Source organism: Bos indicus, chromosome 8, assembly GCF_029378745.1.
Source record: "Bos indicus isolate NIAB-ARS_2022 breed Sahiwal x Tharparkar chromosome 8, NIAB-ARS_B.indTharparkar_mat_pri_1.0, whole genome shotgun sequence".
Lineage (NCBI taxonomy): Eukaryota > Metazoa > Chordata > Mammalia > Artiodactyla > Bovidae > Bos > Bos indicus.
The window spans coordinates 104,115,490-104,132,853 of record NC_091767.1 but is presented as its reverse complement, the minus strand read 5'-3'; the positions used below and the strand labels follow the sequence as shown (position 1 = coordinate 104,132,853).

The window sequence follows — 17,364 nt, the reverse complement described above, 5'->3', positions numbered from 1 at the left end:
TTTTTTCCTTCTACTTTTTAACTTGAAATAACTTTAGAAAGTGAAAGAAGTTTTCTAACCTTTACCTTCTAAACATGTTATTGATGTCTTAATGTTGGTCACCATCCTTTAAATTTCCAAGATCTTTTCCTTATTTTCTGCATGTTGACCTTTTTCTGGCATATTGTTTCTATATCCTGTATCTTCTTCTCTTTATGTCTAAGAATATATGTTCTTGGGATTTTCTTCCTCTGCCTGCAGAGTGTTTCCTCCAAGGTCTCTTTTCTGGTTTGCTGCTGTTTGGTTTGATTTGGGTCACCATGTTTCATGTTGGAGACTTACCCCTAATGTCGGTTGACCTTTTTGTACTGGAGCCAAGAATGAAATAGCTGATTGGGAGGTCTAAGAGCACAGAAAGGGCTTGTCAACTTTGGAGCTCGCTATAGAGCAATTGGGCACAGTCAGTTCAGTTCAGTCATTCAGTCGTGTCTGACTTTGTGACCCCGTGGACTGCAGCACACCAGGCCTCCCTGTCCATCACCAACTCCTGGAGCCTATTCAAACTCATGTCCATTGCATCGGTGATGCCATCCAACCATCTCATCCTCTGCCGTCCCCTTCTCCTCCTGCCCTCAATCTTTCCTAGCATCAGGGTCTTTCCAAATGAGTCGGCTCTTCGCATCAGGTAGCCAAAGTATTGGGGTTTCAGCTTCAGCATCAGTCCTTCCAACAAACATTCAGGACTGATTTCCTTTAGGACTGACTGGTTGGATCTCCTTGCAGTCCAAGGGACTCTCAAGAGTCTCCTCCAACACCACAGGGCAAAAACATCAATTCTTCGGCACATACACAGCAATTTTCTTGGGAGGATTCCCAAGCATCAGGACTGTAAGCTCTATTTCTCAGGCTCATCACTCTCCTTGGAGGATCCTCCACAAAACTCCTTCACACCAGGCTGCCAGAAGCCTCACTGGAGAATAGGCCTGGGCTCCCACTGTGTATACACCTTCAGTTCTCCTCTAGCCAGTGCAGCACCTGAGGCTCCCCTGCAGCTGGGCATGATAGATTTGAATCCAGAGTCTCCTCTCTAGCTCAGCCTGTCCAGACAGGAAAACTCAGCCTTTCACCTGGGCTGGGAAGGACAGTCATCCAGACTGCTGGGGGATGAAGAGAACTGGGAATCTGTTTATTGTACAAAGTTTTAAACAAATCTTCGTTCAACCACACCCCACACGGGCCTTCAAAAGCATCTTTGCTTGTGCGTGCATTCCATTTCTGAGCTTGCTGGGCTCTGCAGCATTCATCAACCAGCCTCCGAGCGACTCCATCCACTGAGGCTTCCACTGTTCTGTCACCTCCGCTGTCATTCCACCACCCCACACTTCTCACCGATCAAGATTCTGGTGACATCGCATGCCTGCTGCTGTCTCCTCTGCCACTCCCCTCTTCCTGTGGGTTTATACTTTATATCTCTCCCTCTCATTTCAGTGGGTATCAGAAGCAAGTAGAAATAAACTGGCATGTTCAATATGCTATGGTTAACCAAAAGTGGACACACATCTCTAGTTATCGTCATGGCCCTTCTAGGAGTCAGCGTAACGGTAAACTAGCTCACTGTGTGAGCAGAGACAAGTCCCGTGCCTTCTCTGGCTGTCAGTGTTCACATCTGTAAAATGAGTGCATTGGAGGCCCCAGCCTGTGAGGGCCCTTCCTGGTCAGGCATCCTGCTTGCCTGAAGCCATGAGTCTCATTTCAATCTACCGTAATTGCTTAGAAACAGACTTTGTGCAGCAGCTTAGAAAGCTGATAGGTAATTGTATCCCCAGGTAACTTAAGGAAGGCAGCTTTATACCTTATCCTTCCGCAGGGACCAGACCTGGAGCTACACAAAAGTTACTGGGTCACTGGCATCATACGGGCTCTCACCTGGGTCTATCTCCCTGCATGTCCAATCCCCAGCTTTATCTGTTTCACTCAAGAAAATCAGCCTGGTAGAGGAGGAAAGAGTACTGGACAGGGAGTTAGGAGACAGATGCAAGACCACCCCGTCACTGACAAATTATGGAGTGCAGGTCTCTTAGCTTCTCTGAAACTACTCACCCCTCCAGATCCACCCACCCACTCCCATATTGGAAAAAATCAGAATAATGTCATATTCCTGGTGGTGAGGATGCCAGTGAACCTTCCAGGGGCCTCCACACTGACTCCTTACTGCCTAAATCCGAGCAGCTATGTTTGCAGGTTGTAGAGAGCATTGTTGTATTTGGTTAGCTAGGAATGCAGGTGGAATTCCAATCCCTGACACCAGGGTCATCTCCTAAAAGGTGATTGCACAGGCACTAGACGTTTTGAAAAAGAGGATCTGAAAGAACAAGGATTTCCTGCAAAACTGAAAGCGATCCCGTCCTCTGGACATCCGCACAGTGACGCGTCACAAACTGCAGGTGGACTTAGAATGGGCCTAGGCAGCTGCGCACCTCTGCCCCTCCTGGATACGCCCATTCTAGACAAGAGACCTGCTGGGGCAGCTCACGCCATCATCATGCCCCGATCAGGCTCTGACGATTCAGTCACTCTAGGATGGGGCCCAGGCACTGTTTTATTTTAAAGCTTCCCAGAGGGCTGTGAAAAAGAGCCATATTAGAGACGACTGACTTCAGTTCAGTTCAATTCAATTCAGTTGCTCAGTCATGTCCGACTCTTTGTGACCCCATGAATCGCAGCACGCCAGGCCTCCCTGTCCATCACCAACTCCCGGAGTTCACTCAGACTCACGTCCATCGAGTCGGTGATGCCATCCAGCCATCTCATCCTCTGTCGTCCCCTTTTCCTCTTGCCCCCAATCCTTCCCAGCATCAGACTCTTTTCCAATGAGTCAACTCTTCGCATGAGGTAGCCAAAGTACTGGAGTTTCAGCTTTAGCATCATTCCTTCCAAAGAAATCCCAGGGCTGAACTCCTTCAGAATGGACTGGTTGGATCTCCTTGCAGTCCAAGGGACTCTCAGGAGTCTTCTCCAACACCACAGTTCAAAAGCATCAATTCTTCAGCACTCAGCTTTTTCACAGTCCAACTCTCCCATCCATACATGACCACAGGAAAAACAATAGCCTTAACTAAACGTATCTTTGTTGGCAAAATAATGTCTCTGCTTTTCAATATGCTATCTAGGTTGGTCATAACTTTTCTTCCAAGGAGTAATCGTCTTTTAATTTCATGGCTGCAGTCACCATCTGCAGTGATTTTGGAGCCCAAAAAGATAAAGTCTGACACTGTTTCCATTGTTTCCCCATCTATTTCCCATGAAGTGATGGGACCAGATGCCATGATCTTCGTTTTCTGAATGTTGAGCTTTAAGCCAACTTTTTCACTTTTCTCTTTCACTTTCATCAAGAGGCTTTTTAGTTCCTCTTCACTTTCTGCCATAAGGGTGGTGTCATCTGCATATCTGAGGTTATTGATACTTCTTCCGGCAATCTTGATTCCAGCTTGTGCTTCTTCCAGCCCAGCATTTCTCATGATATACTCTTCATATAAGTTAAAAAGCAGGGTGACAATATACAGCCTTGACGTACTCCTTTTCCTATTTGGAACCAGTCTGCTGTTCCATGTCTAAACCTTTGCCCTTTGTGTGATTCATCTTCCTACCAGATTAAGCCGAGATCATGGCATTCACTTTTTCAAAGTACTTTCTAGGAACCTCCATTCCTTATCATGATAAACTTCAAAGTCCATAGGTTGACACTGAAGGTCTTTTATAATCTGGTGTCTTCCCACCTCTTCCGCTGCTCCCCTCAGTGAAGTATGGTTGAGGCAGCTCATTGCCTCCTCCTATGACTTGAATTTGCTCTGCCCCTTCTGGCCCCAGGAGCTTTGCTCACAGGGTACTCTCCTCATGTCTAAGTCCCTGACATGAGCATGGAGCCTGGCACAGAGTGGGGCTCAGTGTATTCTTGCTGAACAAAGAAATGAATGGATGGGTGAATAAAGGAATATATCATCTATACCCTGTGGATTTATGTGACCAAAGGCTATTTTATCTTTCTTCTGCCCTTAGGAAGTCGTTCTAGATCCAGACACCACCTCTTACAGCCTGACGGATCTGAGCCCATCCACCTACTACACAGCCAGGATTCAGGCACTGAACGGGACCCTAAGAAGCAAGACAGTCAAGACCATCTTCACCACGAGTAAGGGGCTCTGGGTGGGGGTGGGGGGCCGGCGGGGGCCAGCCAGGCCTTGAAATCACACTCTGTGAGACTGAACCAACCCTCCACTTCTCCTCTGACTGCTACTTTAAATGCTTCTATCACATTTTGATAAAAATCAATTACCTGCAGTTACCTGAAAAGCTGGAGGAATGTGGATGTAGCAGGTTACAGGACTCATGGTGGGAGGGAAGGAGGGCCAGCAGTGGGAACAGCTGGATTCACTCCCCATCGCCACCTGCTCTGTGTGATGGAGGAGAGTTACTGCCATTCTGCAAGTCTCAGTTTCTTTATCCATATGATGGGATTAATAATGAGCCCTTCTTCATAAGGATCTTGGGAGAATCTCTGTACTGAACTCCTAGCCCAGTGGGTAGCCATTGTTGGGGCTCCTTATGAGCTCAGTGTTCTCCTTCAGCATGTGGGCATTTATAACGCCTCCTTATCCTCTAAAATCACAAACAGGCCTCCCATGTAGGCCAGGACTATCTTGCCCAGTTTTCTGGTGGGGAACAGAGGCCCCCAGAGACTAAATGACCCGCTCAGGGTTATACCATGAGTTAGAGTCTGGTCTGGGCTCCAGTGTTGCAGGAGCAGGGAACCACACCCAAACCCAGCCAATGGAGAAGAGGAAGGGAGGAGGGGGGCTTTGGAGAGCTTTGAACTGGGTATACAGACTATATCCCAGCGCTGCCTCCTGCCCTTCACACTTCACTCTGGTCACTCCGCACACACCTGCTGAAGGAGGGGCGGATGCTAAAGCACCTGTCTTCCAGATCTAATGCCAGGTGTGAATGTGCCCTAAAGATGCTCTCAGACCAGGTTGTGAAACAGACAAGAAAATACCTAATGAGACAATCTCAGGGGAAGGTAACATACATTGAGGAGGTCAGAACAACAACAAAAAAGAGCTGCTATGATCATCACTTCTCAAGTCTACCTGCTAATAAGCATAGTCCCAAGATCATCCGTTTCTATCCAGTGTTGAATTTTTTGCACCACGTTACCACAAATAGAAATTCCCCAGACATTCCTATGTTAGCCTTCTAAGATTCCCAGGCTCAGAGCAGTTATATGACTTCTCCAGTGTCCGAAGGCAAGGAAGCAGCAAGTTCAGGACTAGAACCCTTCCTTGTTTTTGGCTTCAGAATCCTTTGAAGAGTCTGAGATGCATGCAGCCTGCCAGAGTGTCCTGACCCACGGTGAGCCACGCCCTGGGTGCTAGAGACCCAGTCATCCTGGCCAACACCTGGGTGTCCATCAGGTGTTCATGGAGTGCTGCCTGCATGCTCCTGATTGATCATAGTCAACCTGACACAGCCCTCAAGCAGATCAGCGCTCCTCCCACTGGTATCATGGTGGCTCCCATCAATACAAAAGGCTGAAATGGGTCCCTTTTATCCATAACCTCTGCGCCTCGCTGCACTCCCACAAAATAGTTTTAATCCTCCCCCTTGCACACAAGAGAACAGAGTCTCAGAGAGGTGAAGCTGCTTGTCCTTAGGTGCCTAGCCAACAAGCACTTAGCCTGTGACTTCAAAGTTCCTGCTCCCGAGAATCATTCCTCCTTCTCATCCTGCAGGTGGAGTCCTGTACCGATTCCCCAGGGACTGCTCCCAGGCAATGCTGAATGGAGACACGACCTCTGGCGTCTACACCATTTATCTGAACAACGACAAGACCCAGAAGCAGGAAGTCTTCTGTGACATGACCTCTGACGGGGGTGGATGGATTGTGAGTATCATGGAGACAGGCTCCAGGCCTCTCAGACAGGAGGGGTGGGGGCAGAGGAGAGGCGGGGAGGTCCCCTCCATGCCCTCTGACCTTAATGTGCCTGAGGGTTTGCAAGACAGTGCCTGTCACATGGAAACACTCAGGAATTCTCTCTTAAAGTAATGGGAAAGAAGCTGAGGATAAAGAGCAGTTCCTCATTTTCTCGTAATTTATCTTATTTGATCCTCAAACAGCTCTGTGATGTATAAATGGCAGTGATGTATAAATGATGTATAAATCCTCGAGCCCATTAAGTTTACTGATTAACACTGACCATCTACCAGGCACTAGCGTGCTAAGAGTTTTCCATGAATGATTTCAGTGCCATTGCCATATGAGCTAAGTAGTACTTTTTAAAATTATTGCTGTTATTCGGTCGCTCTCTTCATGACCCCATGGACTATAGCATGCCAGGCTTCCCTGTCCTTCACCATCTTCCAGAGTTTGCATAAACTCATGTCCACTGAGTCAGTGATGCCAGCCAACCATTTCATCCTCTGTTGCCCGCTTCTCCTCCTGCCTTTAGTCTTTCCCAGCAGCAGGCTCTTTTCCAATGAGTCAGCTCTTCACATCATGTGCCCAAAGTATTGGAGCTTCAGCTTCAGCATCAGTCCTTCCAATGAATATTTAATTATTAAATTTTATTTTTTAGAGCAGTTTTAAATTGGCAGCAGAATTGAGCAGGAGGTTCACTGAGTCCCCACATGTATGGCCTACCCGGACACATCACAATCACCCAAAGCTGGGTGGTGGTCTTACTCATCCCTGTCTCGGGGGAGAACGCTGAGACTCCGAGAGGGGAGGTGGCGTGTGTGCACTGACTTGCACGCCAGATTAGTGAGGACAGAGGTGGGGTCCGGTGCCTTTCCCACAGTGAGCATTTCCTCCTCTCAGAAAGACGCCTTCTCGTTCCTTCAATGGCTTAAGCTCACCCGGATTCATTGCTTGTGTTTATAGGTGTTCCTGAGACGCAAAAATGGACGTGAGGACTTCTATCGAAACTGGAAGGCCTACGCTGCTGGATTTGGGGACTTAAAAGAAGAGTTCTGGCTTGGTAATACAGCCTGCGCGTTCATGCCCCCAAATGCCCATTCGGCAACCCTGTCGTCTGTCCTAACCCACAGGGAAAAGTGGGAGAAACGGATTAGGAGGAAACGATAGCTCTGGTGGTCGACACAGAATATCAGATTCTCAATGGAAAAAACTTGAGATTCTCTGGGTCATTAAAAATAAAAATCTGTTCGGAGGAGAGCCAATAGCCCGACCCTAAGAATAAGCCTAGCCTTCCGTCAACCCCTGGGCCACTTGGAGCATTATCCTCACTGATGTCCTTCACCTATGCTGACTGGGTCCCTCAGAGCCACACCCTCCAAGCCTCCCAGCAGCCCCACTGTGTACAAAGCTCCCATCTTGCACCTGGGAAAATAGCCCCAAAGAGGTTAAACTGCTGACCATAGGGATCTAGCCAATAAAGACGTGAGTGGCACCCGAATTCTCTCAGCCAGCACTACCGTGGCATCCCCCACCCCCCACTGTGACTCACACTTTGCCATAACCTGCCCCTGGCACAGGGCACCGTCATACATTCCAGCATCTGAGCTTGGGAATATCTGCCCCATTGCCTTTTACAGGTAACGAGCTTAGAGTGGAAAGGTACGCTCTCCACCTTATTTCCTTTGATATTCACAGCACACTAGGAGATGGGCAGGGCAAAGAGGTCAACCCAATCTTAGCTGAGGCTCGGACACTGCATATGTGTCACCTGATGCTGTAACAGCAAGGAGCCGAGCAGGTGCGTCACGCAAAGCTCTTTAGTACACATGGAGCCGCTGCTCTCAGGCGGTGAGGAGGAATGAACGCCTCGGTCACTGTGCTTCTTCGGTAACCCTCGCCTGTCGTCCACAGGGCTGGACACTTTGAGCAAAATCACAGCCCAGGGGCAGTACGAGCTCCGGGTGGACCTGCGGGACCACGGGGAGTCGGCCTACGCCGTCTACGACAAGTTCAGCGTGGGAGATGCCCGGACGCGCTACCGGCTGAAGGTGGAGGGGTACAGTGGCACGGCAGGTGAGTCCAGCGGCGCGGCAGGTACGCACAGCCACTCGCGGAGCCCACGGGACCTCGAACACGTCTCGGGCTTTCAGCTAGTTCCCCCACTCAGCAGTCCTTCCTGCATCGGCCCATCCACTTATCCACAAACATTTGATAGGTGCTAATCTGGCAGAACTACAGTTTAACAGGGCTAGGTAGATACTTGGGAGAAGGAAATGGCAACCCACTCCAGTACTCTTGCCTGGAAACTCCCATGGACAGAGGAGCCTGGTAGGCGACAGTCCATGGGGTCAGGAAGAGTCAGATAAGACTGAGTGACTTCACTTTCACTTTTCACTCTCACGCATTGGAATAGGAAATGGCAACCCACTCCATATTCTTGCCTGGAGAATCCCAGGGACGAGGGGGTGCCTGGTGGGCTGCCATCTATGGGGTCGCACTGAGTTGGACATGACTGAAGCAACTTAACAGCAGCAGCAGCAGCAGGTAGATACTTGATCACCAAAACCTAGGGTAGGTTGGGAAATAGGACATTTAAGATGTATTTGTAGCTACCTGAAAGTGAAAGTGAAGTCACTCAGTCCTGTCCGACTCTTTGCGACCGGTGGACTGTAGCCCACCAGGCTCCTCCATCCATGGGATTCTCCAGGCAAGACTACTGGAGTGGGTTGCCATTTCCTTCTCCAGGGGATCTTCCTGACCCAGGGATCGAACCCAGGCCTCCTGCATTGCAGGCAGACGCTTTAACCTCTGAGCTACCACGGAAGCCCTACTCCGTGTTTAGATACCAATTTTATACAGAGAGGCAAGCAGTGTCTTGGGAGCTTTAATACTCATGCACTCCCGTGCCTCTCTGTTTATTACACACATATGACCCCTGGGGGATCCTGTTGGTGAGCTGACACAGTGTGTCTGGGGTGAAACGGAGACGCGCCATTTCTGACAAGGGCCCTCGTGATACCAGTGTCGCTGGCACTGCTGGTCTGTGGCCTGCACTTTGAGTAGCAGACAGTCCACTCCATTACCCACCCAGATGAGTCTTTTCTAAGGCCTTCCTGCCACATGGCCTTGCAGCCTCAGCTGGCACATCCACATGACCAGAGAAGCTCCCTACCTCTCTGGCAGTCCTTCACTCTTTGACTAGTACAGAACCTAGCTCAGGTTTCGAAGATGTCTTTGACTTGAAATGACCTTTGTGTGGTTTTCTGGCGCCACGTTACAAGAGAAACAAACAAGGAAACCATATGCATTCAGGCAAATGAGGTGCAGCCTCTTTTTGCTGATGTTTCATATGCATTGTGAAAGTGAAAGTGTTCATCGCTCAGTCGTGTCCAACTCTTTGTGATACCATGGACTGTAGCCCACCAGGCTCCTCTCTCCATGGAATTCTCCAGGCAAGAACACTGGAGTGGGGTGCTATTTCCTTCTCCAGGGGATCCTCCCAACCCAGGGATCAAACCTGGATCTCATGCATTGCAGGCAGATTCTTTACCATTTGAGCCACCAGGGAAACCTCATTTCATTTGCATTATAAATTATATAATAAATGATACATATATGATACAGATCATATATATGTATCCAAGGAGATATTGCTATTATACAGGTGAGGAAACTGAGCCTCAGAGAAGTTTGGCGATTTGCCCAAGATGTAACAGCTTGAGGAAGGTGGGCCCAAGGGACAAGCCTAGCTGCTCACAGGTGGTTTTGGTAACAAGGGAGATCAGGTATAAGAGCGTGACCACCCCATGCCAAGCCCTGCCTGCTTTGGGGTGGCTCCCCATTACATTTATGAGAACAGAGGAGACAGATGCTATAGCACATACCCAACCTCTGGGCCCTGAAAGAACACACCCGTAATGGGAAAAGTCTCCAGACATGATTTGCCAGAAGCAGGTCTCAACCTAAGGAGAGTTGGAGCTCTTTAGAGATCAGACTGGTGGTAATGAAGAGAGAGACCCAGAGCAAACATTGTTTTCATTCTTGCATCGTCAAGGAATTCTCACATTTTCTTACCTAGCAACAAATACCTCTTTTGTTGAGATGGCTTCAGGCAAGGAAGGTCTTGTTACAGGGCAAGCAAAGGCACTTTGGGCAAGAAGGCAGCAGGAATGTGGCCTCCACCCATCGCTCTCTGTATTTCCAACAGAAAAGGAGCCATAATCTACCCCTTCATTTCAGAAGCTCACCCTTGGAAACGCCTCCTCCTGTGTGTACTGAGGGCAGCCAGCCCTTCCCCAGGAGAGCATCTTGTTTCATCATATCTAGCTTCATATACTTCATCATACCTAGCTTTCATCATATTCTAGCTCTTGGGAGCTTCATCAGTTAACAAGGCACTCAAGTCCCGATGGATAAAGAATCTGCCTGCAATGCAGGAGACCCAGGTCCAATCCCTAGGTTGGGAAGATCCCTATCAAGTCCCCATGAAAACTTGCTCCCATATATCAGGGTAGAATGCCTCAATGTCTTGCAACTTTTCTGCCAGCATTGGCCAGGGTTGGAAGTGAGCGAACACAGAAATGGCGCTTAAATACTCCTAAAATTCAATATATTAAATTACAAGCTAGATTCCCATGTAGCACTACATGTAAACAGGCTTTTTGTCTAAGAATCAGGGGAAATTGGTCCCATCAACACTTTGAAAAATAAATGTACAATATACTAGCTATTTGGTGACATCTAAAACCTGAAAGGTTTGATTGTAAGTATAGCTCTGTAGGCTGAGACTTAAGGCAGACTGGCTCAGGATAGCTCTGGAAACGCAGCATGGCAGAGTGGTAAACTAAACTCATTAGAACTTGCTAAGTATATGTGTAAATGAATGAGCGAGTGAGTGTGAGTTAATGAATAAGCGTGTGTGTGCTAAGTCACTTCAGTCGTGTCCAACTGCAGCCCACCAGCTCCTCTGTCCATGGGATCCTCCACGTGGCTTGCTCTTTCCTCCTTCAACGGATCTTCCCGACCCAGGGATTGAACCTGTACCTCCGATGTCTCCTGCATTGGCAGTCCAGCCCTTCACCACTAGCGCTACCTAGGACTAAATGGGTAATAAATAAATACATCCCTGGAGGAGGGCGTGGCAACCCACTCCAGTACTCTTGCCTGGAGAATCCCATGGACAGAGGAGCCTGGTGGGCTGCAGTCCATGGGCTCTCCAAGAGTTGGACACCACTGAGCAACTAAGCATAAATAAATACATGAAAAAAAAAAAAAAAACTGAAGTCTAAATACTTGCAGTTGGGGGAAAAGCACATCATTATTAAATACAGGTTTCCCACCTTACTCTCTGAGTTCCTTTGCATCAAGTGAATGCAGAAACAGTCATGAAAGTAACAACAGTCATAGCTGTTTGCGCACCATACCGCCTGTTCAGCATACACTTCGTATCAGTTGTTCCCACAGCCCCAAGGTGAATCAAATCAATGTGCCGTGCCCGTTCCATTCCACAGATGGGAAAACGGAGGTTCCACACGCGGCTTGATTTGTGCAAGGACACAACCAGGGTGTGAGAAAGATGGGATTGGAGGAGACCCTCCAAACATACCTGCAGCCCTCTTTCTACCACCTTGTGCCGCTTCTATCAGAAATGAGGCTCCCGGCGGTACTCACGTTCCATCCAGGCCCGTGTTGGATCCTACCTCTGGGCCTGTCGTTGGAGACCGGCCCACCCAAGGCCCTTGGGTTGTCGCCCTGGTGCTCCCACAGCCCCCCAGGAGCTCCAGCCCTGAGTCGGTACGCTCTCTCCCCCAGGTGACTCCATGGCCTACCACAATGGCAGATCCTTCTCCACCTTCGACAAGGACACAGACTCGGCCATCACCAACTGTGCCCTGTCCTACAAGGGGGCTTTCTGGTACAAGAACTGCCACCGTGTCAACCTGATGGGGAGATACGGGGACAACAGCCACAGTCAGGTGAGAGCCTGCAAGGGCCCGAGCAGGGCTGAGACGGGGAGGCAGGGACCTCAGGGCCAAGACCTCAGGTTCTTCACATCAGGGAGAAGTCCATGGCACCCCGGGCCAGGTAAACCACAGAGACAGCGTGTATTAGCCCATGAAGATCCCGAGGAGAACCACTGGTCAAGGGGATACCGGGCATACAAAGCTTTCCCCGGATTATCTGTGTCTGAACCCCACAAGGAAACAGACAGCAGTGGAGGCTGTTTGTGTAGAGCAGGGGGTGATGCAGGCCCTGGCCTGGAGGCACCTCCAGAGCCCCAAGAACATCTTAGAATGAAGATCCCAGATTCTAAGTTCCTTCCTCTTATGAATCATAAGACCGAGGTCCAGAAAAAGCTGACTTTCCTGAGGTCATGGGCCAAAGCTGGGGACAGACAGAAATCCTCCAGGCCACACCCTGCCCCCGAATTTCCCTGCACCGTACAGGATGCTGTGACACAATTTCTGCAATCATAGAAACAGATTTATTTTTTACAGTTTCTGTGGAAATGGGTAAACAAAACCCAATTCAACTATTTTCTCACGCTGAGCCCTGCCTACATGAGCAGGTGCCTGAAAAGTGGATGAAGTCAGGTGGGCCCAGCTACTTAACCATGATGGCCGCTTCTCAGCAGCCATCCCTGCACCACACAGCGGAGAACGGTATTCGCACAGAGCCATCCAGACTGATCCCTGGGCTGGGTCTCAGGGAGCCTCACCCAGCCTGCAACCCAGGTGGTGGTTGTTGTTCAGTCACTAAGTCACGTCCGACTCTCTGACTCCCTGGACTGCAGCATGCCAGGGTCCTCTGTCCTCCACTCTCTTCTGGAGTTTGCTCAAGTTCATGTCCACTGAGCTGCTGATGCTAACTAACCATCTCATCCCCTGCTGTCCCCTTCTTTCATCTTCAATCTTTCCCAGCATTAGCGTCTTTCCCAATGAGTCAGCTCTTTGGACCAGGTGGCCAAAGTATAGGAGCTTCAACTGTAGCAATAATCCTTCCAATGTAGATGCAGGGTTGATTTCCTTTAGGATTGACTGGTTTGATCTCCTTGCTGTCCAAGGGACTCTCAAGAGTCTTCTCCAGTACCACGGTTTGAAAGTATCAATCTTCAGCACTCAGCCTTCTTATGGTCCAGCTCTCACATGGTCCTGACTACTGGAAAAACCATAGCTTTGACCTTTGTTGGCAAAGTGATGTCTCTGCTTTTTAATCCACTGTCTAGATTTGTTATACCTTTCCTTCCAAGGAACAAGTGTCTTAATTTCATGGCTGCGGTCACCGTCAGCAGTGATTTTAGAGACCCAGAAGATAAAATCTGCCATTGTTTCCACTATTCCCCCTTCTATTTGCCATGAAGTGATGGGACCTGATGCCATGATCTTAGCTTTTAATGTTGAGTTTTAAGCCAGCTTTTTCACTCTCCTCTTTCACTCTCATCAAGAGACTCTTTAGTTCCTCTTCACTTTCTGCCAGTAGAGTCAAATCATCTGCATATCTGAGGTTGTTGATATTTCTCCCAACAATCTAGGATCCCTTTGTAAGAAGGCAAAGGTCCGAATCACACCAAATGGCCCCAGGGATTCCAATCGGGGGTCCTAGGCAAGATGCAGCATCTCATCATCTTGCTTACTTATACTTTTGTTCTTGGGCTTGTTTTGGCAGCTTTTGGGTTGTTGGGTTTGGGGGGTTTTTTGTTTTGTTTTTACCAGCTGCATGGACAAAGGAGCCCGGCAGGCTACAGTCCATGGGGTTGCAAAAGAGTCGGACATGACTTAATGACTAAACAAGAACAACAGCTCTGTTATTAATGGTTTTGATAGATGTGTTTATGTTGAGTTAACTACCTGGAAATGATTTCTGTGACCTTAAATGTACACCTTATCTTGATAATTTCTGACACTTTCAAAGCATTATCACCTTCTCTCTCCCGTGCGCATCACCTTTGCTCTGTGAGGGGACCAGGACATGGCTTTTTGTGTCTATTTTACAGAGGAGGCAAGACTTGAAGGACACGTGTGAACACCAGTCTTGTATTTTCTCCACCCTATATGCGGCCTCAATAATACACCCACTCTGAGAACTACTGCACTCCTTTATCTCCTGGTTCCCTAACATCAGTATAACACAAGGTCCTTTGGGAGGGGGAAAAAAAAGGTACATGCCAGAAGGAAACTTCTTCTTCCATCCTTCCATCCAACTTTGGAAGAAGGAGCTGACATAGAAGGCCACAGAGTTCACAGGAGCTCAGTCCCAGCGCTGGCTCTGCTCTGGCTGTCGTGTGGCCTCCGTGAAGCCACTTTCCCTCTCTGGCTTCAGTCTCCACCATAGCATTAGGAGGACTCACTTCCAGCTCTGAACCTCAGTCGGAGGAGAGGACGAGGGCAGAGGAAGGGAGAACAGGACCAAGCTGAGTTCATTGCAAACACATCTGCCCCTAAATTGAGTCGGGGAGTCTCAGATCCCATCCGCCTGTCAGGTTCAGAGGCTGTCCAGTATCAATCAATGCCAAAAATTAGCATTAAACAAAGCATCTGTATTTTCCTCCATTTCACCAACCACTATCTTCTCTGTGGACATGTTCCATCCCAGCCCTACGAAACCTGAAGAGAAGAGGGCTCAGTGCATGGAGCGGGGTGGGAGGGGGGTAGGGGAGACCCCACAGGAGGACTCTCTGAAGCTGACCCCCACCCTAGGAGGACAAGGGGTCTGTGGGACTCAGAAGGCAGAGTCGACCACCTGTCGACTTTGCTGAAAAGCCAAACCCAGAACCAGGAGGCCCTGAGACAAGTACAGTCTTTTCTTGAGGAACATCTTTGGCCAGAGTTCTGAGGCTATGCCTCCATACTTGAGATGGGGGGTAATATTTACTGAGCGCCTATGATGGCCCCAGCAGGGTGGCAGGTCCTTCACAGACTTATTTAATCTTCACAGTATTCTTCTAAGGTTAGCATTATCAACCCTAAAGAAGAAAAATAGTAAAACTGAGGCCCAGAACCTTCTGATAACTTGTTCAAGACGTTTATCTCTCAAGTAAGAACACAAAGATTCAACTTTATGTGTCAGGTTGCAAAACTTGTGTCCACCTATGTTCTTTGTAAAACATGTCATAGGAATCCTGTGAAGTATAGACCCACCCCATCCCCACCCACCCCGCCCACCGCGTATAGCCACTCAATTCCGTAAGCTCTGATCATGACCCAAATTCCTGCAGCATGTAATCCTAATGATGGCCAGTTTCATCAGCCACCACTTTATCTCAAGGTGGCAGATCAAAGTTCAGTGCAAACTCAGGTGACTTCTGACTAAAGTTAAAAACAAAAACAACTGATTCAGCCAGGTCTCTTGAAAGTTTTGATTATGCAAATCAATAAACAGATCAGCAGGATACAGCCGTGAGCTTCCAAGTGGTCAAACTGAAACAGAGCTCTTCTTCCTTGAAATTAATTTTTATTGGAGTATAGTTGTTTTAGAATGTTGTGTTAGTTTCTACTGTACAACAAAGTGAGTCAGCTACATGTGCACACACACACACACATGCACACACACACACATATGTTGCTGTTGTTATTTAGTTGCTAAGTCATATCTGACTCTTTGCCACCCCAAGAACTGTAGCCAGCCAGGCTCCTCTGTCCATGGGATTTCCCAGGCAAGAATTCTGGAGTGGGTTGCCATATCTTTCTCCAGGGGATCTTTCTGACCCAGGGATCAAACCCACGTCTCCTGCATTGGCAGGTGGATTCTTCACTGTTGAGCCACCAGGGAAGCCCCACATGTATGTATATATATATACATACATATATATATATACATCTCCACTCATTTTTGGGTTTCCTTCCCATTTACATCATCACAGGACATTAAGAAGAGCTCCCTGTGCTCTACAGTAGGTTCTGGTTAATAGAACCTACGATTAACTAGATAAATAGTTACCTATTTATACATAGTTGTCAATAGTGTATATATGACAATCCCAGTCTCCCAATTCATCCTCTCCTTCCCCCCTGGGATCCATATGTTTGAAATAGGGCTCATTTTGTCCCCCTAACTAAATAGCAATGGTCAGTGAATACTTTGTCTGATGGAAACCAATCTGAAGGTCTTCTCTCCTTCACAGGGTGTTAACTGGTTCCACTGGAAGGGCCACGAGCATTCAATCCAGTTTGCTGAGATGAAGCTGAGACCCAGCAACTTCCGAAACCTCGAAGGCAGGCGCAAAAGGGCATAAGTTTCCGGGGACAACTGGGGGAGAAGAGAAAGGCCCAGAGATCGAAGATAATTTTACCAAAGCATCAATGTGAGCAGTCCGACCATTAAGCCACACCTGGGCGTCTGGCAGGAGCTAAAGCTGACCATGGATCGTCGGGGCCTGCGGCAGCTGGCCTCAGCCACTCCGCGATGACTTCCTTCACACCAAAGACCACAGTGTCCGGCAGGTTTCCATTCTGTTGTTTGATTTGGCAAAAGTCTTGCAGCGACAGCATCACAGTGGTTTTCCTTCTCTTGGGTGGCTCTGGGGATGGGAGCGGGGTAGCCTGTACAGTGGTAGCTTGTCTTAGAACCAGCTGGATTTTACACAAAGCTGTATAATTAATTATCATTATTTTTGTTAGCAGTGATTCAATGTGTGTCTTGAAGCCGTCCCTTTTTTTACGTTCAGAAAAGCAATGCTGTTTCAATTTTAAGGATACGATTAATATTATTAATATAATAATAATGATGATGATGATGATGTAAACTAAGGATTTTTAAAGAGATCTTCCTCTCCAAAACACATCTGGACAGTACCTGATTGTATTTTTTTTTTTTTTTTTTAATAAAAGCACAAGTACTTTTAAATTTGACTGTTGGTTTTCCTTTCATTGACTGTTAAGCCTGAATTCCACCAAAGACAATGTATCTGAACAAAGTGGGCGAGGAGGGAAGGGAGAGGTAAGGAGGGGTGGTGGCCAAGAGGGAGTGGGAGAAGGAAAGGGAGACGGCGGGCTGGGAGAGAGGAAAATATTTTTTAGTTTGAACAAGTTTGGAAAATGCTTGTAACTTAAGATTCGGGACTTCCCTGGTGGTCCAGTGCAGGGAACCTGGGTTCAGTTCCTGCGCAGGAACCAGAAGCCCCATGCCTCGATTAAAAATCCCATGAGCTGCAACTAAGACCTGGAGCAGCCAAATAAATTAATATCTAAAAAAAAAAAAAGATTCAGCTTCCCGCTCAACACTTCCAAGACTAGCAGTTTATTATTTTAAAAGACACCTTTATACCCATTTTCTAAAGTAATCTCCTAAATGCCACAGACAAGGTAAGAACTGTGATCGAGCGAGGGTGGAAGTCCCCAGAGGCCTAAGCTCTGACCTTGCCTCCACCATTCCTTAGTTCCTTAACCTCTCCAGGCCTCAGTTTTCTGATCAAT

At 48.1% G+C, this 17,364-nt stretch overlaps 1 protein-coding gene across 14 annotated transcripts in view; it reads left to right on the top strand.

Moving 5' to 3' along the window:
- TNC (tenascin C) overlaps positions 1-16,767 on the top strand; it is a 102,481-nt gene extending 85,714 nt beyond the window's left edge. For all 14 annotated transcript variants that reach the window (XM_070795352.1, XM_070795355.1, XM_070795354.1 and 11 more), the window contains 6 exons: positions 4,036-4,168; positions 5,769-5,920; positions 6,917-7,013; positions 7,865-8,026; positions 11,765-11,928; positions 16,074-16,767. In XM_070795352.1, coding sequence (XP_070651453.1) covers positions 4,036-4,168; positions 5,769-5,920; positions 6,917-7,013; positions 7,865-8,026; positions 11,765-11,928; positions 16,074-16,184 — 819 coding nt within the window. In that variant the 3' untranslated portion in view covers positions 16,185-16,767. The remainder of the gene's footprint in view (positions 1-4,035; positions 4,169-5,768; positions 5,921-6,916; positions 7,014-7,864; positions 8,027-11,764; positions 11,929-16,073) is intronic.
- The last annotated feature ends 597 nt before the right edge of the window (positions 16,768-17,364 follow it).